Source organism: Macaca thibetana, chromosome 9 (genome assembly GCF_024542745.1).
Source record: "Macaca thibetana thibetana isolate TM-01 chromosome 9, ASM2454274v1, whole genome shotgun sequence".
Classification (NCBI taxonomy): domain Eukaryota; kingdom Metazoa; phylum Chordata; class Mammalia; order Primates; family Cercopithecidae; genus Macaca; species Macaca thibetana.
The window spans coordinates 30456019-30481510 of NC_065586.1; the positions used below are offsets into that span (position 1 = coordinate 30456019).

Consider the following 25492-nt stretch of genomic DNA (forward strand, 5'->3'; position numbering starts at 1 on the left):
ATTAGTGATATTGAGAAGACCTGGCCCATCAGGTCCAGCACAGAGGGGAAGGGATCTAGTTATTTGGTTTTTTCCCTACTCTTTAAATTGTTTGAACAGCAGCTCAAATGAGTTTAATGATCATCATCTTTCTTTTACCTTTTATCTTTCCCATGTTTGTTTGTCCAGTGCAAGTGCCTAAGATTTCTTCATTCATGGCAATACAGTTAGCTGAAACAGCCTCATGTTTGTGAAAAATAACCTCTCAAGATTCCAATATTCAAGCAAATTCCTAGCCATGCCATTGTTGAACTAAAGCGAGTTAGGTAACAACCTCAGTTAATTAGATTCTTTTTTTGTATATGCCTTTCCTGTGAGGAAAGTTGAAGTGATAATTTTTTAAAAATGGGTTGGTAGAAAATAGTTTCTGTTTAAAGAAGACTGATTAGAAAGACCAAATTCATTTGTAGGAAAAGAACAGGGCTTAGAATACCTGAGGAGAAGCAGTCATAAACACATCAAATTTTACCTCTAATTGAAAGGGATGATATTAAGAGACTGTAAGTGCCTCATAGCTTTAGGTTTTTAAGCCCACGTCTGCATTATTTTCTGCAAGTAGGAACTAAGATACAGCTTTAGTCCTTTCATGTTATTTCACCAAGTGAACAGAAGGCGTCACTAGAAGACATTTTTTCTCTGAGGACGGTTCTCTTGATCTCAGCCCAAGGGCAAGGGAAAACGTTCCTTGGCTGGGATGACGGTGCATCTTTTATCTAGCAAGTCACATTTCGGCTCTGTGTTTCAATCAACTGTAAAATCTTCGGGGCCATCTTAGAAAAGGGACTTTATTATTTTTCCAGACATGCTATTTTCAGAATAAATGAAATTCAAAATGTTAAAATGAGGTGGCTGTGGTCGTGTCTTGGCCAAAGCATTCTCACTTACCTAGATTATGGTTCCATCACAAGGAAGAGTTTGGTGCTGAACTCTTTGTGGCTGGCATGTTCTCCTCCTAGATTGGCACTGTTGAAGAAAAGTGGAGAGGAAGATGGGAGAAACAGACTCAGCAGGAGGCAGGAGGGCGGCAAGGCTCCGGCCAGCAGCCTGCACACTCAGGAAGCAGGGCAGTCCCTCATCAAGAAGGTAACGTTCCTTGTGTTAGGAAAAGCCTTCAGACGAACACCACTCTTGGAAGTGCATCAAAGAGACAAGCATGTGCCACCTAATTCCTTCTCTGTGAAGCATTTGTGCCTTTTTGCCCTTAGGGTACACGTTGAGAGCCTGTCACAGAGCAGCTAAAATTGGGTGAAAGGCTGTGCCTGGAGATGTTTTAGAACTGGGATCAGCAACACACGCACACTGTGTCAGAAACAAGTGACTGAATTTTAAAGTGTGTACTTTTTCTTCAGTTTAAAAACCTTCTTAAATGAAGTCTGGCTTTAGAATGTTATTAAAGCCTTTATAATGAAAAAAAATTGAACATCTTTAAGTTGCATATAAAATATGGACTTGATTTTCCTACGTAGATATTTTAAACCTAAGTATAAAAAGTAAGGACTTAATTGTGGTTTATGAGTATTTAGTTCATCATTTAAGCGTGTTTCATGAGTGACTATGCCTTTTATTGATAATGTACAGTAATATATGTTACAAGTTGAAACAAAATTAGGTAATGCATGGTGATCAATACTAGCAAGCATTTCATATGCGAAAGTATTGATGGATTGTTAAATTACAGATGTGATGATGACCAACTTTTGACCAGGTAGTGCACGCTTTCAAACCTGATGGTGACTGATTTGCTGGCTGGCCCTGCAATTGCAAATGCACCTTCTGGCTGGAGGCGAAATGATGCACCAGTGACGCACTCCCTGGTCACTTTCTAGGATCAGAAGTCTTCAAGCAGAAAAGAAAAAGAATGCTTTCAACCAGATGATCCCCAGGCCCCTTCTAGCTCTAAAATGAGTTAAGCATGAGTATGACTTTCATGCATTAAGAAACTTACATAAATATGAGATGTGCCCATAGAAGAGTGAGTCAGGAGCTCTGACACTATTTCATCCGATACTTCTGTGTCTTCTTAGGTTACACTGGAATGGCAATTTGAATTCTCTTCTTTGAGACATATGTGGTGTTAAAGATAATATAACTAAAGAATTTAACCCTCGGCCTTTTGTAAATTCTCAAATATAACTAGATGTTTAGAAAGTATACCAACATGCACATATTTTTCATACACCGTGTCAAATTCAGGTTTCAAAAATGAGATCCTGAAGTGAAAGAAAATTCACCTGTCAAATATTGTATCCCCGCTACCCACAAACTTTATTTAAAAGAATCTTGAAATCATTGCTCCAAAAACAACTTTAACACATTCCTCATTAGCAAACCTGCCAACTACTATGTCCTGGCACCAAGCAGCGCCTGGCCCCTTGTCCATCATTTTGGAAGGTGCAGAGACTCCCCGGCCCATCAGGAACTGGGAGTCCCAGAGAGCCGGTGGAAATTTAAATGAAGCCAAAAAGCACAAAGCAGGAGAGGTTCCCGGTGAATAGTGAAATAGGTGCGTTACCCCTTAGAAGAACGGAGGATCACCTTAGGTGTGGAAGCCATAAGGCTTTGAGTGGAGGATGAGATCCGAACCGCCTGAGGCTGGCTAAGGTTTTTAGAAGGCAAGAGAGGCCAGTTGGCTGCAGTTGCCCTTGGGGTTGAAAACCCAGTGACCTGAAGCCCCGGGGCTTCCAAGCAGGATGGGGCTGGAATGGGAAATGCCGCCTCTGGGCGCGTGGAGGCTGCTGTTCCTGCAGCAGCGGTGAACTTTCCCACTCTTCCTCAGTGGCCTGCTTCGCTTTGGCTGGAGGCAATAAGCTCTTTGAAGTTAAAATAAGCCAATCTGTCTTAGGCCCTTGTAGCCCACATTGGGCAATCTCAGGTTCTGTTGAGGTCAGGTGTTTCTCATTCCTTCCCAACGGCTGGCACTGTTTTCAGTCACCCCCTGGCTGTGCTCAAATGCGGTGGGTGAGGCGCCTTAAACCTGGTCTGTCTTAAGGGAGTCCCCCAATAGCTGAAGAGGCTTGACATGCCCAGTGCTTGTGGGGTGTCTGAATGCTGCCTTGGAGAAGGACAGACAGTCATGACACGTGGGGCCTGAACAGGGGCGCTTGCTGCACGGAGTAGCTCTAGCCTTGCTGATGGAGAGGTACCCAGGAGAGCAGGTGCCGGAACCTTCCATCTTTAGCACCAAGGGCAGAAAGGAGCTGGTGTTACAGTTACGCCCTTCATCATGCCCTTCACAGTTCCTGCGTTCCTTTTATATGCTGAGAGCCTGCTGCCGTGAGTGTGCAGTCTGTGGAAATGTAGAAGAGGCAGGAAAGAAATGGGACTCTAGAAGTTCCTTCCATTGTTCCTATGAAAATACATGCAGCATGGAAGTCAGCACTGTCCTATAAAAATATATAATGTGTGCCACATAGGTGATTTTGAAATTTTCCAGAGTCACATTTAAAAATATACTAAAGGATGCCATGAAAAATCTATAACTGTTTTGTCTCTGTCAATGGATTGGTCCAAAAAGAAAACATATTTGAGGTGCTCTAGCCAGCATCTCATTTTTGGTCTTTTTTTTTTTTTGAGGTGGAGTCTCGCTCTGTCTCCCAGGCTGGTGTGCAGTGGTGCAGCCTCGGCTCACTGCAACATCCACCTCCCTGATTCAAGCAATTCTCCTGTCTCAGCCTCCTGAGTACCTGGGACTACAGGGGCCTGCCACCATGCTCGGCTAATTTTTTATTTTTATTTTTAGTAGAGACAGGGTTTCACCATGTTGACCAGAATGGTCTCAATCTCCTGACCTCATGATCCACCCGCCTTGACCTCCCAAAGTGCTGAGATTACAGGCGTGAGCCACTGTGCCCGGCCCATTTTGGGTCTTTTATGTTAAGGTTTATATTGGGGCTGGGTGCAGTGGCTCACGCTGTAATCCCAGTACTGTGGGAAGCCAAGGTGGGAGGACTGCTTGAGCCCAGGAGTTTGAGACTAGCCTGAGCAACATGGTGAAACCTGGTCTGTACCAAAAAATGCAAAAAGTTTCCAGGTGTGGTGGTGCACACCTGTCATCCCAGCTACTTGGGAGGCTGAAGTGGGAGGATTGCTTGAGTCTGGGAGGTTGAGGGTGCAGTGAGCCATGATCACACCAGTGCACTCCAGCCTGGGCAACAAAGCGAGAAGAAAAGAAAGGAAGGGAGAGAAGGGGAGGGAAGGGAAACTCATTTCACCAGAGAGAGAAAAACGAAATGAAGCAAAGTCTCAAAGAAGTGGTTTGGCAGGAGTCTCTGTTACAACTAACTTTGGGTTATGTATTTATTTTCACCAAATAGTTATTTTCAATTCCAACACCATTTCAGCTTATTCGGCATTAAGACATACACGGTGACCCCCCATCTTTTGTGAAGATAGTCATCCAGCAAATCAGACCTTTTCCAAGAAGCAAAAACCCTTCATAGACTTGGCCATTAAAACCCTGTGTCTGTTTCTGAATTCCAGATGGGAACTGGATATCCTACTGTGTTTCAGTAGCTGTGAGGTCAGTGCACCCAGCTCAGATCTATGACAGCCCCAGAACAAGTGCCTGAAATTTCAAGAAAACTGAATCTGGCACATTTATATTCTCTGTGTCTGCTGCCATTGAAATTCCAGATCGCAATTCAGGAGAATTTAAAAGTCACTTTAAAGTGCGAGGATGGGAGGGAGAGAAAGGCTGGTGGAACGCCCTCTAAACTCCAGATGCTCATTCTACAGTCAGGGAATGAGTTGGCCTGAGGTTCACATCACTGCATTGTGTGAGCACGTGCATGCTGCTGTTTGAACCCAGGCACGAAATACTCGAAGGCGATTGCGACACCCTGATGAGGCTCTTCTCTTCCAATACTCTGCAATGTTCCCTGTTTGTTTTAACCTGTAGGAAGAAGGAGGAGTTGCGGATGATATTGCCATTTCTAATCTGCTTTGGGTAAGCCTGACTCTAACACAGGTGTCCTCTAGATGGTGGCCAGTATTACACCTCGCGTGGGTGTACACTTCTGATCCTGGGTGGTTCCTTTGTGCACCCTCCCTGGTGCTTTTCTTATCTCCAGACCAGATGCAGCCTTTGCCCGGAGTGGAGAGCTGAGCCCATGCCCTTAAACTATTTTTTAAATCATGTAATGAAAATACTTTTAAGAAGATATTTTCTGTTAAATGTTAAAACTGTCAATGAAAGTGATGGTTCCTCTCTCTGTAACTAACAATCTTCTATAAATTAACTCATTTAATTACTGCACAAGGCTGACTCAGGTATATTTACCGTGCTTGTGTGGATTTATTTTAGCATCAGCATTCAAGGGAGGACTCTCTTGAAAAGAGAACTGAAATTGCAATGAGTCAATTAACATTCTGTTAGAAAAAATCATTGTTTTGTCTCTCCCTCCCCCATGTCCCTGCCTGGCCCTGCTCTGATATATCCTCTCTTTTCACCTTAAATCCTCTTGCTTTGCTCTGTAGGAACCTGTATATGCTTCTACTTATTCTCCTGCTATTCCTGCTGCCCATATACCTGTCTTTTGTGTCGATTAATTGGGTGAGGAAAAGCCACTCATGTTAAGCCTCACTGCAATTTCTGAGCAGCAGGGGAAGAACTTCTGTTTAATTTGGGGAATAATTTCTTTGCTACATTTCACTGTGAAAGAGGGGGATGTGTGTGTTTCAGTACTATTGTGTGTGTGTCCATGAGAATGTGCGTGCATCTATAAGAGAATGTCTGTGTGTGTATCATTGATAGTGTGTGTTTGTGAGAGTGTATCTATGAGAGTGTGTCTGTATGAGTGTGTGTGTCTATGAAAGTGTGTGTGTATCTATGAGTGTGTTTCTGAGTGTGTATCTGTGAGAGAGTGTGTCTGTGTCTGTGAGAGTGTGTGTGTGTCCATGAGACTGTGTGTGTATCTATGAATATGTGTGCTGAGTGTGTATCTATGAGAGTGTGTGTATGAGTGTGTGTGTGTCTATGAGAGTGTGTCTGTGTCTGTAAATGTGTGCACAGGTGTGTGTTTAATTGGTTCTTCATGTATTTAGGGTCAGTCAAACACACACTGATCCTTGGCTCAGATTTTCAGGTGGACTTGGTGGCATTAATTCCCCTCAGTCATGAAACTGGTTTAAGGGGAGAGTGTCCCCTTTCAGCCTCCACGCTTGGATCCTGAGTCAGGAGCCCAGGAGAGGTGGCCGTGTTTTTCACTCCGGCCCAGTGGGGATGTTGTCCTGCTCAGTTCCTAGAGGAGGAGGATATGGTGGAGGTGGTTTGGGGTGTGGAGGGACAGGGAGGAAGACTCAGCGAGGGGAGGCCCCTCCAGTGACCCTAATAAAGAACCAGAAGGAGCAGGTTCCAATGGCCCTATTAAAACTAGAGACCACGGACCCCCTGTCCCTTCCCTCCATCCTAGCTGTACTCACTCTGAACCCCACTCTGGAGGGGAGACCCGGCCTGGCTGAGCCACTCTGTAGGTGAATAACATGAGAAATGTGAACAGTTGTTTTTTTATTTCCCCATGGAATGTCCTTGGTGTCAAAACAGCTCCGCTTTTCCAGGAATGCCAGGCTCCCATCTCCTCTCTGCAGGGCTTTGCCCCGTCACTTCCCTCTAGGGCCTCTTTCCCCTCCCTCTAGGGCCTCTGTCCCCTCCCTCTAGGGCCTCTGTCCCCTCCCTCTCAGGGACTCTGTCCCCTCCCTCGTAGGGCCTCTGTCCCCTCCCTCTCAGGGACTCTGTCCCCTGTCTCGCAGTGTCTCTGTCCTCTTGCTGTATAAACAATCGGCAATTATAAACAAAGTAATATAAACATCCACGTGCAGGCTTTTGTTTGGACATAAGTTTTCAACTCATTTGAGTATCAAGGAGCATGATTGCTTTATCACATGGTAAGAGTATGTGAGTTCTGTGAGAAACCTCCAAACTGTCTTCCAAAGCGGCTGCACCATTTTGCATTTCCATCAGCAATGAATGAGAGTTCCTGTTGCTTCATATCCTTGTCAGCATTTAGTGTTGTCAGTGCTTGGGTTTTTGCCATCCTAATTGATGTGTAATAGTGTCACGTTGTTTTAATTTGCAAATCCCTAATAATGGGATTTGCAAATTAGATATTCAGCATATTTCCATATGCTTATTTTCTATCTATATATCTTCTTTGGTGAGGTATCTATTTAGATGTTTTTCCTATTTGTTAATCTGGTTGTTTTCCCATGGTTGAGTTTTTTTTTTTTTTTTTTTTTTTTTTTTTTGAGACGGAGTCTGGCTCTGCCGCCCAGGCTGGAGTGCAGTGGCCGGATCTCAGCTCACTGCAAGCTCCACCTCCCGGGTTCACACCATTCTCCTGCCTCAGCTTCCCGAGTAGCTGGGACTACAGGCACCCGCCACCTCGCCTGGCAATTTTTTTGTATTTTTTAGTAGAGACAGGGTTTCACCGTGTTAGCCAGGATGGTCTCGATCTCCAGTGATCCGCCCGTCTCGGCCTCCCAAAGTGCTGGGATTACAGGCTTGAGCCACCGCCCCCGGCCGCATGGTTGAGTTTTAAGAGTTACTTGCATATTTTGGGTAACAGTCCTTTGTCAGACATGTCTTTTGCAAATATTTTCTCCCATTCGTAGTTTGTCTTCTCATTCTTTTAACAGTGTCTTTTACAGAAGTTTTTAATTTCAGTGAAGTCCAGCTTGTTAGTTATTTCTTTCTAAGATATTGCCTTTGGTGTTACATCTAAAAACTAATCATCAAACCCAAAATAATATAAATATTCTCCTATGTTATCTTCTAGGAGTGTTACAGTTTTGAATTTTACAGTTAGGTCTTTGTGATCCAGTTTGAGTTAATTTTTGTGAATGGTGGAAGATTTGTATCTAGATTTTTTTTTTCACATGTGGATGTCTAGTTATTGCAGCACTCATTTGTTGAAAATAGTATCTTTTCTTCATTCTATTGCTTTTGCTCCTTGTCAAAGATCAGTCGACTATATTACATGAATCGATTATTGAGCACTCTATTTCATTGATCTATTTGTCTATCCTTTTACTAGTACCACACAGTCTTGATTACTGAGGCTTTATAGTAAGTCTTGAAGTTGACTGGTGTTGGTCCTCCAACTGTTTTTTTTTTTTTTTTTTTTTTTTTTTTGATGTGGAGTCTCGCACTGTCTCCCAGGCTGGAGTGCCGTGGCAGGATCTCGGCTCACCTCAAGCTCCGCCTCCCGGGTTCACGCCATTCTCCTGCCTCAGCCTCCCGAGTAGCTGGGATTACAGGCTCCCGCCACCACGCCCGGCTAATTTTTTGTATTTTTAATAGAGACGGGGTTTCACCGTGTTAGCCACGATGGTCTCGATCTCCCGACCTCATGACCCACCCGGCTCGGCCTCCCAAAGTACTGGGATTACAGGCGTGAGTCACCGCGCCCGGCCCCTCCAACTTTTTTCTTCCCCTTCAGTGTTGTGTTGGCTATTCTGGCTCTTTTGACTCTCCACGTAAACTTTATGATCAGTTTGTCAGTATGTTCAAAATACTTTGCAGGGACTTTGGAATTGCATTGCATTTATAGATCGAGTTGGGAAAAACTGACATCTTGACAAAATTGAGTCTTCTTATCCACGAACATGGAATGTATCTCCATATATTGTTAAGTTTAAGGGAAAATAACATTTGCCAAATACATTTATGTTTCATCACTTCAAAATTAAAATTTCAAAAAATTCTATATTTTTCTTCTGACCAGTTTTTCCCAGCCGAATGTAACTATTTTACATACCAAGTATGTAGCACTAGCTCATCTGTGTTCTCAGAGGTCAAGTCACTCCTTTTCTTCCCTCCAGCAATACTGGTGTCTTAATATTTAACAATACAAAGGTTCAGAGAAGAAAACAGAGCATTTACACAGCACACAGGCTCTGTCTAAATGGACTGTTTGTCTCTGTGTCAGGCTTCAGCCTGAATTCTCTTCTTTCTCACATGCCTCAGGACTGTACCAGAATAAGATTTCACTTTATTCCCTTCTTTTCATCTTAGGAGCTGGTAGATGGTGACAGGACTGGAAAACAGTTACTTCGAGATCTGAGCCTAGACCCGTGATCTTCATCTTTTGTTCAGGCTACTTGAGGCTGTATGCAATGATGAGGGACTGAAATTTCTCTTAAGGAAGGTGCAAAGCTAAATTTCTTTCACAGTGTGTAGAAATCGAAATGATGCTAGCGTTTTTGAAAACTGAAAAGTACAACTTTATTACATTGACCATTTTTCTATTGCTTAATAAGTGCTCTTATAATTTCTTCCTTTACAGTTTAGTTTAACTAGATGTGAATAAGATAAAAATTTAAAAACCAGATCATAGTATTTTCTTCCCATGAAGCTCTCCGGTTGTGGAGTTTTACCCTGAAATCTATCCTAATCCTTATAATACGTCTTAGTTCTACCCTCTCTTGTTGGATCACATCCCTGTGTGAGAAACATTAAGGGAGATTTGCTATGATTTCTCAGTCGATGTATAAAGAGAGAAGCAAACCCATCAGCAACATCACACAACCTAAAAGCATTCATGTTAATTCAGTCTTTGCATAGTTTCCAGCTGTGACCTACCAAGTCTCTGACCATCTTTGAAAGAAGACGGTCCTTTCTACCTGTTTCACTACCTTCTACACACACACACACACACGTGCATACACATACACAAATACTCATTTTCTCCTCCACCCTCTCTCTCTGCCTCTCCCACCACATTCATGGGATCTGTCTTTGAAAGGATAAAGGACAGATGGGGTAGAGATTTCTGTTCAGATTCTTCGCCTATTCTCTTACTATTCCAGTCAACACTCAACGTGTATCAGCTAACCCTGGGAAATGATACAGTACTTATTACTGTACATATGTCCTTCTCTAAACAAGGAAAGAAAAAATTAGAAGGAAAAAAACAAGACAATAATGAAGAAGCTAAAAAAAGCAAACGGACAAAGATATCCATCTTCTTTGTTTTCACATTTTGAGTTCTAAAATAGAAGAGCAAAGAATTTTTATTAAATTCTTTGGAGTATAAACAACCTATATTATTTACCTCTTTATAGAGCCATGTAAAGTCAGACAGCAGGAATTGGGGAGCTGTAAGCCAACCCTACTAAGTAGCAATGTTAAGTAGAAATGTTTAGAGAAACAAAAATGTTTATGTTTAATACTATCATTTAGCAGAGAGTGAAAATTATTTCTTCTTGACCTATATCTGGCAAAGAAATTGAAGCTTTCAATTTTAAAATGGTCATATCGGCCCAGGGTTCATATCCATCATGTACATGAAGGGCTCTGGGGGAATCCCAGTGCTTTGAAAAACAAAATTGTTGACTCAAGGCTACCATCTTTCTGAGTCACCATCCACACCCACTACCCCACCCTGGACTGTCGAGATGCCTCAGAGAATTCACCACAGAGTTGACTAAGTGAATAGTGAATCACCATCATGATGGCTGGACCTTTGGAGACGCCAACTTTCTTGGCACTTGGTATGTTTCTTGGAAATATTTGAAGCCAAGTGTCATCTTGGTTTGATTAAAATTCACTCCTGAAACTTCATTTTCAAAGAAAACATATTCTCTTTGTTGAATTTTGATGAGGTCTTTTGGGCAAGTGAACCTCATCGTTTATTTAAAAAGGATACATGATTCAGAGAGTTACTTGGAATTAGGGGTTTCTCGCCAATCATGAGCAGAAAAGTTAGGATTTTTTCAAAAAAATTAGTAAATCTTAATTGTGATAAAATGTTAAACTTATAGAAACATTTCCATTCTAGACAGAGCACTTTCATACCCTCCACCAGAACCACTCATCGTTGACATTGGCCCCTTCCTTCACTCTCCCTCCCTTCCTCTCTCCACTCCTCATCCCACTTTCTTTCTTTTTTTTTTTTTTTGAGACGGAGTCTCGCTCTGTCGCCCAGGCTGGAGTGCAGTGGCCGGATCTCAGCTCACTGCAAGCTCCGCCTCCTGGGTTTGCGTCATTCTCCTGCCTCAGCCTCCCGAGTAGCTGGGACTACAGGCGCCCGCCACCTCGCACGGCTAGTTTTTTTTTTTGTATTTTTTTTAGTAGAGATGGGGTTTCACCGCGTTAGCCAGGATGGTCTCGATCTCCTGACCTCATGATCCGCCCGTCTCGGCCTCCCAAAGTGCTGGGATTACAGGCTTGAGCCACCGCGCCCGGCCCTCATCCCACTTTCTTGCCTTCTCTTCCCCCATCTCATTTTTCCCACCCCAACCATATGCCAGTAGTTTGGAAACATTGTGCTCCTCTACCATTCAAGATTTGAGTGTGTATTTCCTAAAGTCAAAGATATTTTCTGCCATAACTACAATATGGTGATCAACATGAGGAAGTTAATGTTGATACAATATTTATCTGATCCACATCTGTCTTAAATTGTGTCAATTTCCTCCAATAATGCCCTTTGTAGCCCCCACCCCATCTAGGATTCAAGCCAGGATCATTGGTTGTCATATCTCTTTAAGAAAAGGTTTTTAACCCAATTTAAATTGGCAGGGACCTCAAAATCACTTCCGGCTATGAGGGTTTTATGGAAGAATCCTGTGACAGAAAGATTCATCACTTAGATGGTGGAGAAGCCCACGTTCATAGCTTAAACCAAATCTTCCCAATGCAGACCTGGTTTTGTGCTGCTGGAAATGAAGGGAAGGTGCCTTTCCTCTGTCAACCCCCATCATTCCAGGGCGTTAAAAAAATGAACTGTCCCCATCTCCACTCTCTTCCTGTCTCTCCTGAATCAGGAAGTTCTCTCTCTTAAGGGAAGTGGTTTGCCATAGTGAGGAGGAAAGGGATTGGGGAAGAGAATCTCCGGGGTGGGCTTCACTCGGGGCTCTCCGAGTCCTCCCCTGTGTCAGCGTGAGACCTTAGGATCACAACGATCCACGGAAAATGCCAAGGAAAATGCCTTAGAAAGGCAGACCAGCTGGGAGACCTGCTAGAAGATGTTGAGTAGTGCTCAGAAGCAGTTTGAAAGCAGATGCCCTAGGAGCCTTCTGGGGGACCTGCTAGAAGAAGGTGTGGAGTGCTCAGATGTAGTTTGACGCTAGTGCAGATGCACTAGCAGCAATGGCCTTCCTCCAGTCTGAAAGACGGGGAAAGTGAGAAGCCAAAGCCAGGAGGCCATCTTCAGCCCCCAGAGCCCTTTCCAGAGGTGACCTGCAGGTGACAGCCAGGGACATGGCTTCTTCCCTAGAGGGGGCACCTTTCCACTCTTCCTTCCTTGGCATTAGCTCCATAGCCCCTGTGCTTCTCCCCTGCTCTCCACCCAGCCCTGTGCCTCACCATAGTCAGGGGTCTTATGGTGCAGGGAGGGATGGCTTGAAGGCAGAGGGAAAGCAAACTCTGCCGGCCAGCGTTTGAGGACCTCCTGCCCTGATATCGCCCGCGACCGCCACCTACACTCTTCTGCCCAGTACACATCACTCAGTGGCGTAAGCCCTGTCCTCTGCCTCCATCCCTGCTCCTCTCCCTCCCTCCTCAGCCCCATCTCCCCATCCCAGGCCTGTCCTGAGCCCCTTCTCCTTTCCTGATGCCCTCTGAGTCCTCTGTAGCTTCTTCCCCTTCCCCTCCTGCCACATCCCCAACCGCAAGTCTAATGAGCATCACCAAAGGCTTGGAAATGGAAGAAGCAGATATCTCCAGAGACTTTCCAGTCAGAAACTGTTGAAAGCATTTTCAGTAGAATGTTATCGTGCATGTAGGTTACGTCTACAGCATAGTTCATCTTCAGCGTCAGATCTCTCACAGCTTAAAGCCACTTCCGTGGGCTCTCCTGGTTGCGTACCTGCCCGCAGAACATCAGTGACTGCAGGAAAAAGCAAACAGAGTCCCAGCAAACTTTCCCCTGCCCCTTATTCCTAACCAGCCTCCCTCCTTCTAACTGGGCAAGTTCCTTGCTTGCTCATGTGGATAAAGTTTTCTAGATCAATCATGTTCTTTGTGAGTATATAGGGATAAAAATCTCCCAGTTAACAGAGTTTAACTAGATGGGTTAAGACAGAGAAACTTTAAAACCAGGGCCCGAAAACAATCTATTTTGAACTGTTTGTGTTTACAAAGGATTTTTTTGGTGCTCCAGTGCCCCAAACCGGTAAGTCACAGGACAAAGGTGTTCATCTAAAGTTTCAGTATCGCCAATGGTGATCTCCGACCCAACCTGGATGTAAGGAAGCCGAGCCCATTTCAGATAGAACATTTTTGAACATCTTTGGACAATATACTTACTCCTCTTTGTCTACCTGCTTTTTTCACTCATGAAATGCTGCAGGCTGAGATCCACACCGCTGTCATTTCTCTCTCCTGTTTTCTGTTCTGTACATTTATGAACAGCGGGTCACAGAAAGTCGAGAGAGCCAGATGACGATTGAGGAAAGGAAGCAGCTCATCACTGTGAGAGAGGAGGCCTGGAAGACGAGAGGCAGAGGAGCGGCCAACGATTCCACCCAGTTCACTGTGGCCGGCAGGATGCTGAAGAAAGGTCAACGTGTGTGTGTGCCTATGTATGTATGTGGTGTGTGCACAATGCACACCTGTGAGCACACTCACCCATGGAGGGCATGGTGGTACATGATAACTCAATTTAAAAGTAGAAACCATGGTCTCTTTAATTTTTTTATTTAAAAAAAATTTTTTTTTGAGAGATCGGGTCTTGCCCTGTTGCCTAGGCTGGAGTGTAGTGGCTCAATCATGGCTCACTGCAGCCTCAAACTCATGGGCTCAGTCTTCCCACCTCAAACGCAAACTCAAACTCAATCTTCCCACCTCACCCTCTCTAGTTGCTGGGACTATAGGTGTGCAACACCATGCCTGGCTTGTTAAAACTTTTTTTTTTTTTTTGAGATGGAATCTCACTCTGTCGCCCAGGCTGGAGTGCAGTGGCGTGATCACAGCTTACTGCAAACTCCGCCTCCTGGGTTCAAACAATTCTCGGCCTCAGTCTCCTGAGTAGCTGGGATGCCCGCCTCCATACCCGGCTAATTTTTGTATTTTTAGTAGACGAGATTTCACCATCCTGGCCAGGGTGGTCTTGAACTCCTGATCTCGTGATCCACCCACCTCGGCTTCCCAAAGTGCTGGGATTACAGGCGTGAGCCACCGCGCCTGGCCTTTAAAACTTTTTATGTAGAAATGGGGTGTCACTGTGTTACCCAGGCTGGTCTCAAACTCCTGGGCTCAAGTGATCCTTCCGCCTCAGTCTCCCAAGTAGTTGGGATTACAGGCATGAGACACCATGCTCAGCCTTCTTTAAAAGTTTTAAACTTACAGACGTTCTGTACATGTCTTTTGGGTAGGTTCTGTGAGATAGTCCTACTGAGTATCTTTTCTTCATAAATAATGTCATCTTCAATGTAAATGCATATTTCAATTTGTCACGATCTCAAAACTTACCCCTTTGGAATTGAGTGCAATTGTAGGTTTCAAAAGCAATTCAGATCTGCTAGCAAATATTGGTCCTTTCCCAGAATTACTTTTAAATCATTTCCATTTCCTTGTGACCCAGCAACCACATACCCTAAGTCAGCCTTTCCCAGTAAAGAAGTTTATCCCCTCTTCCTTTTAGGTTAATTCCTAGGTCCTTCTCCATGAAACCTGATTTCTCTGACTGACCAAGCCAATTCCGTATATGCCTTAAGAAGTGTCTAAAAGGTGTGCTCAGTTCCAAGGCAGTGGGGCGTCCCTGCTGCAGTCCTCTGCTGCTGAGCTCTTGGAACTGATTTGATGCCTGTATTCAAACATGTATGAAACTGACTTACATATGAAATGCTTAGTAAAGTCACCTGAGAGCTTTGAGTCTTCATAGGAGTGTTTGGGGCTTTATTTCCTATCCTGCAGGAAAATATTAAAATTTGGGGTCCCTTTGTCACCTATATGCACATACCATCATTTTCTAAGCTATTATTTAAAAGCAGATTTCCCAACTTAGTGGTAAACATTTTCACATTCACTTCATCTTAACATCTCGTCATCAGCTTTATAGGCTTAGCTTTCCTTTTTCTCAAAACCTTCAGAGAACCACACTTTCATGAATAGGACCTAATTCATTATAGGTACATAATAAATGTCTGCAGAAGGAAAGGAGGGGAAATCCCTGAATTGTAACTAACTCAAATCTTAGCAGGAAATCCCTTCCAGCAGATCTCTTCAACCTCATCTTGGAATTGTGAAAAGATAAGAAAAGATAGTTTACTCTCACATTAAATTATTTGCCAATTTTCTGCATCAGATCACAGAACTGGATAATCGTGTTTAAATTCCTTTAACATGAGCCCCAACCCTTCTTTAACAGAAGCACCTCCTTAGGCGCAGAGTGACTAAGTAGAACTGGAGCTGAGAACTTGAATTAGACCTCAGGTTTTCCAACTTCTAGCCCAGACTTTTATCTTGAAGACTTTCTGCTTTGGTTTCTTTTTTCCTCTTCCATCTTAAAAATCCTAATTTATTTGTAAGTGAGTTCTTACTACCAAATTCCACTGCCCTTGTCCGCATTGACATAAGAGGATATAGATTGGCTCTTATGCAGGTTTGGAGAAGGAACAGTTCCCATTTCTCTGTGAATGAGTTCGCTTTCATATTTTCCTGAATATATCAGGGAACTTGATTTAACAGGTGCTATATGGCTCGCTCGGGAAATTATCTTCTTATGCTTTATAATTAATGAAAAAACTGTTTCTTATATTTCTAATATTTGCCATCACCTCCTGGGTTATATGTTTCACTTGAGTCATTAGCTCTTTTTGATTTGTAGTGATAAGGCATCCGATTTACATTCACTGAAGAATAAAATAACCCCCTACACAACAGCCTGGGTTCCTACCTCCTGGGAACATCAGGCAACCAGGAGTGACCACTTCTCAGTGCGTTGCCAGGAGGCATCCGGGGCCTGACCTTCATTCTCTCACCCCAGAAACCTCTCTTCTCCTGCTAGTCTCCTTAGGACTTTCTCCCTTTTTTATATTCCTCAATTCTGTGTAACAGCACTCCACAAGGTTCCTGTGGTATTCTAGGTTTCTTCTGGAAGCCAAGTACTCCAGCCACACCTGGAGTAAGCGAGATGTGACAATGTTCCCGAAGAGAGTAGGTGACTGGTTGTTGTACCTAGAATTCATCGAAAAGAGCTACGGGGGATCTTTGTTTTAACGTTTTGTAATTTGCATCTCTATGCCCTGAGCCATTCATTGCCTAAGGATCCTTATCTCTAGCTGGGAGAAGAGCTCTTTTGGATCGTGCCACTGCCTGAACCGCCAGCAGGGGGAGCCATGGCAGCCGGGTTTGCCTGGCACCGGCCAGGACGGGGAGGGATTTCTCCGGTTGCTTTGGAAACCAACCTTCAGAGTCAGCCCTGTTTATTAGCTGCGGAGTTAACGGCTTCTGTGCTAAAGAACTCCTCTGATGTCTCTTAAGCATCCTTCTAGTGAGTGATGGTTTCCCTCCCCACCCTGTGATACCAGATTTTATTTATCTTTATCATCTTTCAATAAAGTTTACTTTCTCGTGGATATAAACCCTTTGCAGTTCTGGCAATTGAAACAAATTTTAAAACTTTTATTGACATCATCAACCAAATATATGTGCAAAATGAGAAGTACTTCTAGGATGTTACCTGCAACTTGAGTTTTAAACCATTTAATGGTATTTTTTATTAAATTTTTATGCTGTAATACTTCTCCCATTCACAGGAGGAAGGAGCAGAATCATTCATTCATTTGGGTTTCCTTGCCATAGTGATTGGCATATTCTCTGGATGTTGTTCGTCCAGGGATGCATTGTCATCTAAGTGGCAATGTCATCTAAGGATTTCACATTTATTACAAATGAGTGCAGAGAACATTCACATCTCATTTTGGTTTTTGTAAATGCACTAGTTTTCTTTCCAATGCCTTCCACTTAGGTTAGGGAAGCGATAGTCATCCTTCTCTTTACTAAGTTTTCTTCTTCCAGCTGGATACTTTCTCCATACCGGAATTCCTCCCTTTCCCTTTCGTATGTCTCTGACCATTTGCCCTTTTAAAGATTCCTCACCCTGCTTCTCAGTAAATATATGAGGAAAAGCATTTCCTGTTTCCGCCCACATGGGAGATGGACAGGACCTTCCAACACGCACAGTCAGTCCAGACCTGCCCTGGTCTGTGGTTTCTTCTGAAAGGTTGGCCCTCCTTGGGTTACTGTCTGTGTAATGTCCCCAAGGCCACTGTCCCTCCCTCCCTTCAGCCTGGAGGAGAGCTTCAGTGCTGAGGGTCACTTGCTGGCGAGTGTGACACAGCTCATTCTGCAGATGGCACTAAAGCACTCTCAGCTGCCCCCGCCATCCCCAGAGGGCCTCAGAACTCACAGCTGCATTTGCTCAAGTTTACATGTCACGAATATGTTTTCCCACGTCTTCAGCATTCATTTTGGAATATCAGCTTGTCAGCCACTACGATCCTTGGAAATAATAAAATCCTGTCTACATTTGCAGTTGGTTGTCCCACAGTCGCTGTACCTATGAAGTGCGTGTGTGTGCGCCTGCATGTGTGTACATTCTTATATGTTGTGCCGTCTACCCCGGGACTCCTGGAGATCCATCAGGGTTCCGGACATTTCCAGAAGTGACCCTGAGATGCTCAGTAGCTCGTCTGTGTGTTCCGCAGGTTTGGCGTCACCCACTGCCATAACCCCAGTAGCCTCACCCATTTGCAGTAAAACAAGAGGCACCACACCCGTTTCCAAACCCCTGGAAGGTAAGTCGCCAAGGCCCCGGCCATGCCAAGCCTGATCAGAAGAGGCCTCAATGATGCGGTCTCACTGACAGTTTCTGCTCGCCTAGATATCGAAGCCAGACCAGATATGCAGTTAGAATCGGACCTGAAGTTGGACAGGCTGGAAATGGAATCGGACCTGAAGTTGGACAGGCTGGAAACTTTTCTGAGAAGGCTGAATAACAAAGGTACCTACCAGAAGCCAGAAGGTTTTGCTCTCAGAATCTCTAAATCCAAATTCTGATTGCTTTTCTTCCTCAGCTAAATTGTTTTCTTTCCATTATGGCTTTACTAAGTCATACTGTAATCATTATCTTTGTTGTTATCTTCAAAAAATGAAGTTTTGGTCAAGACTGATTAGACTATCAACCCCTGATTCACTTGATAATGTACTAAATTGGGGGCCCCAAAAACACATTTGCTCTTGAATCTAAACTCTTGGGATGCCATCCAATCGGAATTGTGAACTGAGTGATTTTGCTTATAACTCTGAAAGCAGATTATTATATGTCGGCCAAATCAACATGATCTTGGGCCTGGTGAACTTTAAATTGTATGTTATCAGTTTCCAATAAGCTAAAAGCTGACGTTATTTCTTATAATCACAAATGATTTCTAAAAGAAAATTATGGCAAATGAATATTGAAATAAATATTTCAATATAAAAGTCAATGAAATACACAAAATAAAAGCAATATGCAGAAATTGCCTTTTATCTCTTGATTAAAATGTCCAATCCAGGAAACTTACCAAATACTAGGCACTGGGAGCCCCTCCTATTGACAGTGACCACTAAAAGGTTGAAAATAATAAAACCACCACTGAACAGAAATATGAAAGTATAATATAATCACTAAACTAGCTAAGCAAGGAATACCAATCAGCAAAGCATTTATTACAAATGTGGAACAGTGATCTAGCCTTGGGTTAGCAAGCAATGGCCATTGCCAAATCCAGCTGCCCACCTGCTTTTGTTTTTTGTTGTTGTTTGTTTTGTTTGTTTTTTAGAGACAGTGTCTTGCTCTGCCACCCATGCTAGAGTTCAGTGGTCCATCATAGCTCACTGCAGCCTTGAACTCCTGGGCTCAAGCAATACTCCCACCTCAGCCTCCTGAGTAGCTCCAACTATGGGTGTTCACCACCAAGCCTGGCTAATTTTTTTACTTTTTCTGCTTTTGTAGAGATGGGGTCCCACTATGCTGCTCAGGCTGGTCTTGAATTCCTGGGCTCAAGCAATTCCCCTACCTTGCTCTCCTGAAGTGCTGACACTATAAGCCTGAGCCACCATGCCCAAACCTGTTATTGTAAATAAAGTTTTATTGAGACACATTCATGCCAATGTGAGCTTTTGCATTATAACAGCAGAACTGAGTAGTTGCAACACAGGCCCCATGTCGCCCCTCCCCATGCAAAGCCTAAAATGTTTACTGGCTGGCCCTTTTCAGAAGAAGTTTGCTGACCCTTGATGTAGAATGAGGCCGAGGCTGGTTCATCCACCCGCAACAGAAGCAAGTGCAGGTTCAGAAGCGTTCAGTCGGCTCGTGTGTGCAGTAAGGTCAGCCTCCCTCTCTCCCACCATGTTACTGCAGAAGATTTGTTCAGGTGGGAAGTCCTTACGTCAGAGATAGGTCAGAGATTAAGTAAGGGCCTGGGAAGCAACCACAGGACCCTGTATATCACAATCATGTTTCCTCCACTCCGGGAACTTAGGAGGAAATAGAATCTTCAAACTATTGTGAGGCATAATGGGAGTCCTTGTTTTTATAAAACTCTTACGTCATTTGCTTGTTTGTTGATAGTAAGCGGGATGCAAGAAACGGTGCTCACTGTCACCGGCAAATCTGTGGAGGAGGTGATGAAGGCGGATGATGATGAAACCTTTGCCAGATCTTACCACAGCGTGGATTATAATACGCCCACAAGTCCTGTGGAGCTGGACGAGGACTTCAATGTCATTTTCAATCCTTATGCACCCAAGTGAGTTATCTGGGTCTGCGTCTTTCCTCCACTGAGAAGGGCTTCCTTCGCCTACACACAGCATATCCACCAGGCTCTTTCCCCATGTGACCTCCTTCTCCTTCTAACTCCATCACAGGGGCGTTAGTATTCTAGAGCCAGGGCACGCTGTTGCAGGAGCCAGGGGCACAAAGCCTCCCAGCAGATAAAACATGCAGACAGCAGACCAGATGTGCAGGCAGGCAGACCCGTGTGCCACAGGTGCTTGTCCTGTGCCATAAAGAAAGTGTCAATGGATTTTTCACATAACTTGAATACTGTTTTGCAGTTTTTAGGTTTACATCACTTAGCAGAGTTCAACGCCTGTCTTTCATTTGACATATTTAATTCTTACTCATAACTTTGCAAAATATTTGGATGAGATGGGCTCAAATTAGTACAGCTCACTAGAAAATCAGTAAGGCATGTTACTTAGCTTCCAATCATTTACAAAATCAATAGATCTGCGGGTTTTCTCAGTGATGACTAAGGGTTTCTCTTCCCACGGGAACATGACTAAACCAACTAGGAAAAGTGATTATAGTATTAGGAGTCCGTCAATCTCAAGTGCCAGAAAAACATCCCAATTCAAACCGACTTCAACCAAAAAGAAAAATGAGAGGGGTTTACTGTCTCACTGGCTGAACAGTGCGGAGGGGTTTACCAGCTCATTCGCTGAACAGTGCGGATGGGTTGACCGTCTCACTCGCTGAACAGTGCCGAGGGGTTGACCGGCTCACTCGCTGAAAAGTGTGGATGTGGCCTCGGGTTCTAGCGGCCCCTCAGAACACAGTCTGTCTTGGCTTTGGGCTGGCCGCACTCTCCGTCAGGCAGTGGCCTGGCGGCAGATGGACACCCCAGCTCTGGAGTCACAAGGCTGCCTCCCTGGCCAGCCCAGCACAGGTAGCTTCTCTTCCCAGTAGTCCCAGCAGAATTTCCAGGTTTGATTTTCTTGGCTTCAACTGGAGTCCCGTGTCCATCCCTAAACCAGTCATTGTGGCCAATGGGATGGAAGATGCCGACTGGCTAAAGGCGGGTCTCTGGGTCTCCTCTAGAGCCACGGTGGGGGCGCAGGGAGGTGGTTTCCCCAAAGGAAAATCCAGATGCTATTACAGAAGCAGAGGAGGACACGCTGGACAAGCTCCACCCACGGCAGTCCACCACGCCCATCGGGTCTTTCCTGCGAAATTGTCAGAGTGACAATCTCTTCCATTATCATATATTTAAACTGCTCTCGAGATATTTTTTGCATGTTTAAGTTTGTTCAATTTGTTTCAATTTGCATATTTTAATTTCCTACCTTAAAAAATGAACCCTTTGCCATTTTCCACCTCAAAATTTAGTATTTTGGGTATTTGCATACGTAGCTATTTAACCACTTCGCAATCTTCCACCCACCTAATGTCACTGTTTAAATAGTTGTATACTATTTAATTTAAACATCATAATTTAAACATGTATGTATGTTGACACACACATATGACACCATGGTATGTAAAGAGGCCTTTCCGGCACAGAGGCCCGCGCAGCTGGAGGTGGAGAGTGGCAGCAGGAGTCTGTTGGGAGATCGCTTCGCTCGGTCTGCTCACCTCCCCGGGTCTGGTTTTCCACCCCAGAGTTGTGAGAATGTGGGGTGGTCACAGATGGTTGCGGGCCCATTTTATTTCAGATATTCTTCCCAAAAGTGGTTTTTTTCAGAGGGGGGCAGTGAGTTGAGTGAAAGTTAGTCGTGGAGAGACAGTAAGGGGACGGAAAGCTATTGCACAGGGAGAAAGTTTAGTCGGAGCGAAGAGGATTATATCAAGGAGCCATGGTCTGCAAATTCCCTAGGGGCTTGCGGGAGACAGACAAATAGACATGGGTGTATGATTCCAAAGCGAGAATTAGGACACGTGCATGGGCGCCGTAAGGAGAGGGAAGAGCTTCCTAACCCTTAGAGCTGTCTAGCAGAGCCATGAGCCGCCCGGAAGTACTCCACACCCTTCCAGGCAGAGACCAAGGGGCATGAGTGAGTAGGGGCGTCCGGGCGTGGCTGAGATTTGAACTCAGTAGGCTTGCATCCCTCTTCCATCTCCAAGATTCTGCGACTCCATGTCAGGGTAGTGGCGGTGGGAGGAGGAGTTGCAAGACTCATAACAAAATCAGGAAATACCCTGTGGAGTCCGAGACCCACTGGTCATCCAGGTGTGGTGTCGCAGACTGGGACCGCGGCTCTGCTTCCATCCGCAGATTGACGTCTTCTGTGGCCGAGCACAAGCGGGCAGGTAGGCCCAAGCGCCGGGTTCAGGCCTCCAAAAATTCCCTGAAAATGCTGGCGGCAAGAGAAGATCTCCTTCAGGAATACACCGAGCAGAGATTAAACGTCGCCTTCATGGAGTCAAAGCGGATGAAAGTAGAAAAGAGTGAGTATTTGAACCCCCACCCTGCTTCTGTGCTTGGGAATGGTTTTTTCCGAAGATTTACTCATTGCTTGGTTTTCTGCCTTGTGAAGGCCAATAATGGTGCTCAGAAGACCCTCATGAAGTAAAAAGGAGTAAGTTTGCACGTACATGTGCACGCTTACCTAGACTTTAAAGATTTTTCATGGAAATTCTCACAGTGTGTATCACCTGTTCAACTGGTTAATTCAGATTATCCTGGGGTTTGGTTTTTCTTTTTGTTTTTAAGAGACTGGGGTCTCATCCTGTTTCCCAGGCTCATCTCAAACTCGCTGGCCTCAAACAATCCTCCCACCTTGATCTCCCAGAGTGCTGGGATTACCGGCACGAGCCACCGTGCCTGGTTACAAATTACCCTGTTTTGTTGAGTTTTCTTTCTGGAAGTTAGAAGAGATGGATATTTCTGAGTATGGTAATTCAGCCATTTTCAGCTCTGTAGATCCTGAACACAACCATTCTTCATTTAATCTTATTCAAGAGCAAGTCATTTGATCTCTTACAGTAAAACACCTCAAATCACTGCGGTTTCTAATCCTAGATTTTTTTTTTTTTTTTTGAGACAGAGTCTTGCTCTGTTGCCTAGGCTGGAGTGCAGTGGTGCAATCTCGGCTCTCTGCAACCTCTGCCTCCCAGGTTCAAGCAATTCTCCTGCCTCAGCCTCCCGAGTAGCTGGGACTACAGGCGCATGCCACCTCGCCCAGCTAATTTTTGTATTTTTAGTAGAATTGGGGTTTCACCATGTTGGCCAGGATGGTCTCGATCTCTTGACCTCGTGATCCAGCTGTCTCGGCCTCCCAAAGTGCTGGGATTACAGGGGTGAGCCACCATGCCCAGCCTCTAATCCTAGATTTTTATATTATTAACTAACACATATGCCAGTGCTTTTCAAATTGTTCTTGGTAGGACCCTGAGCTTCTCAGAATTGGGATGTGGGCTGGAGGGAGCTGGCTGGGGGCAATGAATGGAGGCGAGGAGATGGGCTTCAGGCTCTCACTCCCGCTGTAGGCTGAGCCACACTGTTCTCATCTGCCCATTAATGTGGGGTTCCATCATTCTGAAACAGTGATTTTCTTGGTTTGAGGTGATAGCATGCATAATCTTGATTTGTGGAATAATCTTGCTATAATTTTCGTTTTCCCATAACATAAACCTATTTCCTCATGTTTTTCTTAGAAATATAGTATTTAGATGAAGTGGTTGAGTCTTTTCATTATAACTAGTTTACTAAGAAAGTATATTTCAGGCTGGGTGTGGTGGCTCACACCTGTAATGCCAGCACTTCAAGAGGCAGAGGCAGGAGGATCACTTGAGCCCGGGAAGTCAAGGCTGTAGTAAGCTGTAATCACAGCACTGCACTCCAGGCTGGTGACAGAGTCAGATTCTTTCTTAAAAAAAAAAAAAAAAAGGCATATTTAAAAATCACAACACCACAATTAATTGACAAATATTGTCATATTTCTCCAAACATAATCCCAGTAAAAAATGTTCTGAATATCTCTCCAGCATATACATTTTTAAAAACAATAAGTTGGAGAAATAAAGATTTGTTAGCACAAATCTTACATGCATTTCCTGTGCTTGCAGTTTTGGGGGGCTCAGGGGTTGGATTAGTGATGACTGACTGACCCATAGATGTTTGCACTGAAAACCCGGCATCTTATAAATACAATCTTAACTATCTTAACTCTGAGAGCAGTAGACCTCAAGATAACGTCTAGTTGATCACTTTGCTTCAGCAAAAGATTAGAACCTAATCATCCCTTACAGAGTGCCTACCTTTTTTTTTTTTTTTTTAACATACAAAGGGTTTTGGTGAAAACTGTCTAACAGTCATCTGGCATCTGTACATTCGGGCATCTAAAAGTTGTTAGGATTTATAACAGCTTTCAGTGGAATTGCAACAAGTGAATCCAGCTCCTGGTTTTGTACTAAAGTGGCTGGTCCACATCATCACTCAATTCCTGTCCCTCTGCACAGCGCGGTGTGACACTTGTCAACAAGCAGTTTATATTTTCAATGCTGTATTTAATTCTTAACAAAGTGGTTAAGCACTGAATTGCACATTTAATCAAACTTGATTACGTTTTCCCTTTCAGGATTAACTTGAAAAGGCAAAGATGTTGAGTCAGTTGTGAATAATTTCTGACTGCAAATATTGTCACTGTAACTGAACCTCCTGCGTTGTCTTTCCTTATTCAACCCACCCAGTGTCTTCCAACTCCAACTTCTCAGAAGTCACCCTGGCGGGTTTAGCCAGTAAAAAAAACTTCAGCAACGTCAGCCTGCGGAGCGTCAACCTGACGGAACAGAACTCCAACAACAGCGCTGTGCCCTACAAGAGGCTGATGCTGTTGCAGATTAAAGGTATTTCAGAGCAGCCTGGCATGGTGACTCAGGGCCCGTGGTTTCTGTCTGGTCACATAAAGCTTCCTGACTGTGTAATTCATCGCCTGTGCCGGGAAGGGAACGCACGCTTTTTGAGAACCTACTGTGTGTTCCTTGCTATACAACCTCCTGTCTCTTAAGCTTCCCCCAATCCCATGACATAGGAAGTATTCTGCCCATCATGGCTTCCAGAGGCAGGAATGTGTCTGGGGTCCCAGCAGCTACTGGGTGGCAGAGCTGGATTCGAACCCAGGTCCCCCCACTCCAGAATCCCAGCTTTTGCTCCTGGTGCCCCGTGCCCCACGTGGTGGCCAAACATCCATGCAGTTACCAGAGGTGCCCTACGTCATCAGAGGGGCTCTCTGCTCCCTGCCCAGTCCTCCCGGAGTCAGTACAGAACCGGGGAGGAAGACACAGCTAGGGGAAGGAATCAAGGAAAAGTGGATGCAGATGAAGCCCACCTGCCTTGCACTCCAGTGCCCTTCCTGTCCGTAGCCAGGGAGATTCCAAAGACTAGCCAGGGAGACTCCAAAGACGAACCAGGGGGGCTCTGGGCCATGAGGAGGGAGACTCGGCTGCCTCCTGGCGGCCACTGTATAGATGAATCTTCCAGATGTGAATGGAGGAAATAGCCTCTCCCTCGGGGAGGGTTTCCCAAGTCTTTCTGCATGACCGCTGTCCCATTGTGAGTGTTTAAAAAGACCAGTGACAAGCTCAAATAACCGATCTCTGTCCTGAGTCCTAAAGAGACTACACGATCAGTGTAATTGTGGAAAGCTCAAAATCAACAAATATTTAGGAGAAGGTGTTGAAAGCCACAGAAGGTGGTGGCTCCATCCTTCCTGTTGAGAGGCCCCTAGGGTTCATAGTGGAAACTC

General features: G+C 44.5%; 1 protein-coding gene across 1 annotated transcript in view; it reads left to right on the forward strand.

The window, feature by feature from the left end:
* LOC126963356 (supervillin-like) overlaps positions 1 to 25492 on the forward strand; it is a 41687-nt gene that overhangs the window by 7835 nt on the left and 8360 nt on the right. Inside the window, 8 exon segments of the mRNA XM_050805636.1 lie at positions 996 to 1122; positions 4937 to 4984; positions 13391 to 13538; positions 17689 to 17778; positions 17865 to 17984; positions 19596 to 19773; positions 22021 to 22193; positions 24438 to 24593. Of these exon segments, the coding sequence (XP_050661593.1) occupies positions 996 to 1122; positions 4937 to 4984; positions 13391 to 13538; positions 17689 to 17778; positions 17865 to 17984; positions 19596 to 19773; positions 22021 to 22193; positions 24438 to 24593 (1040 nt within the window).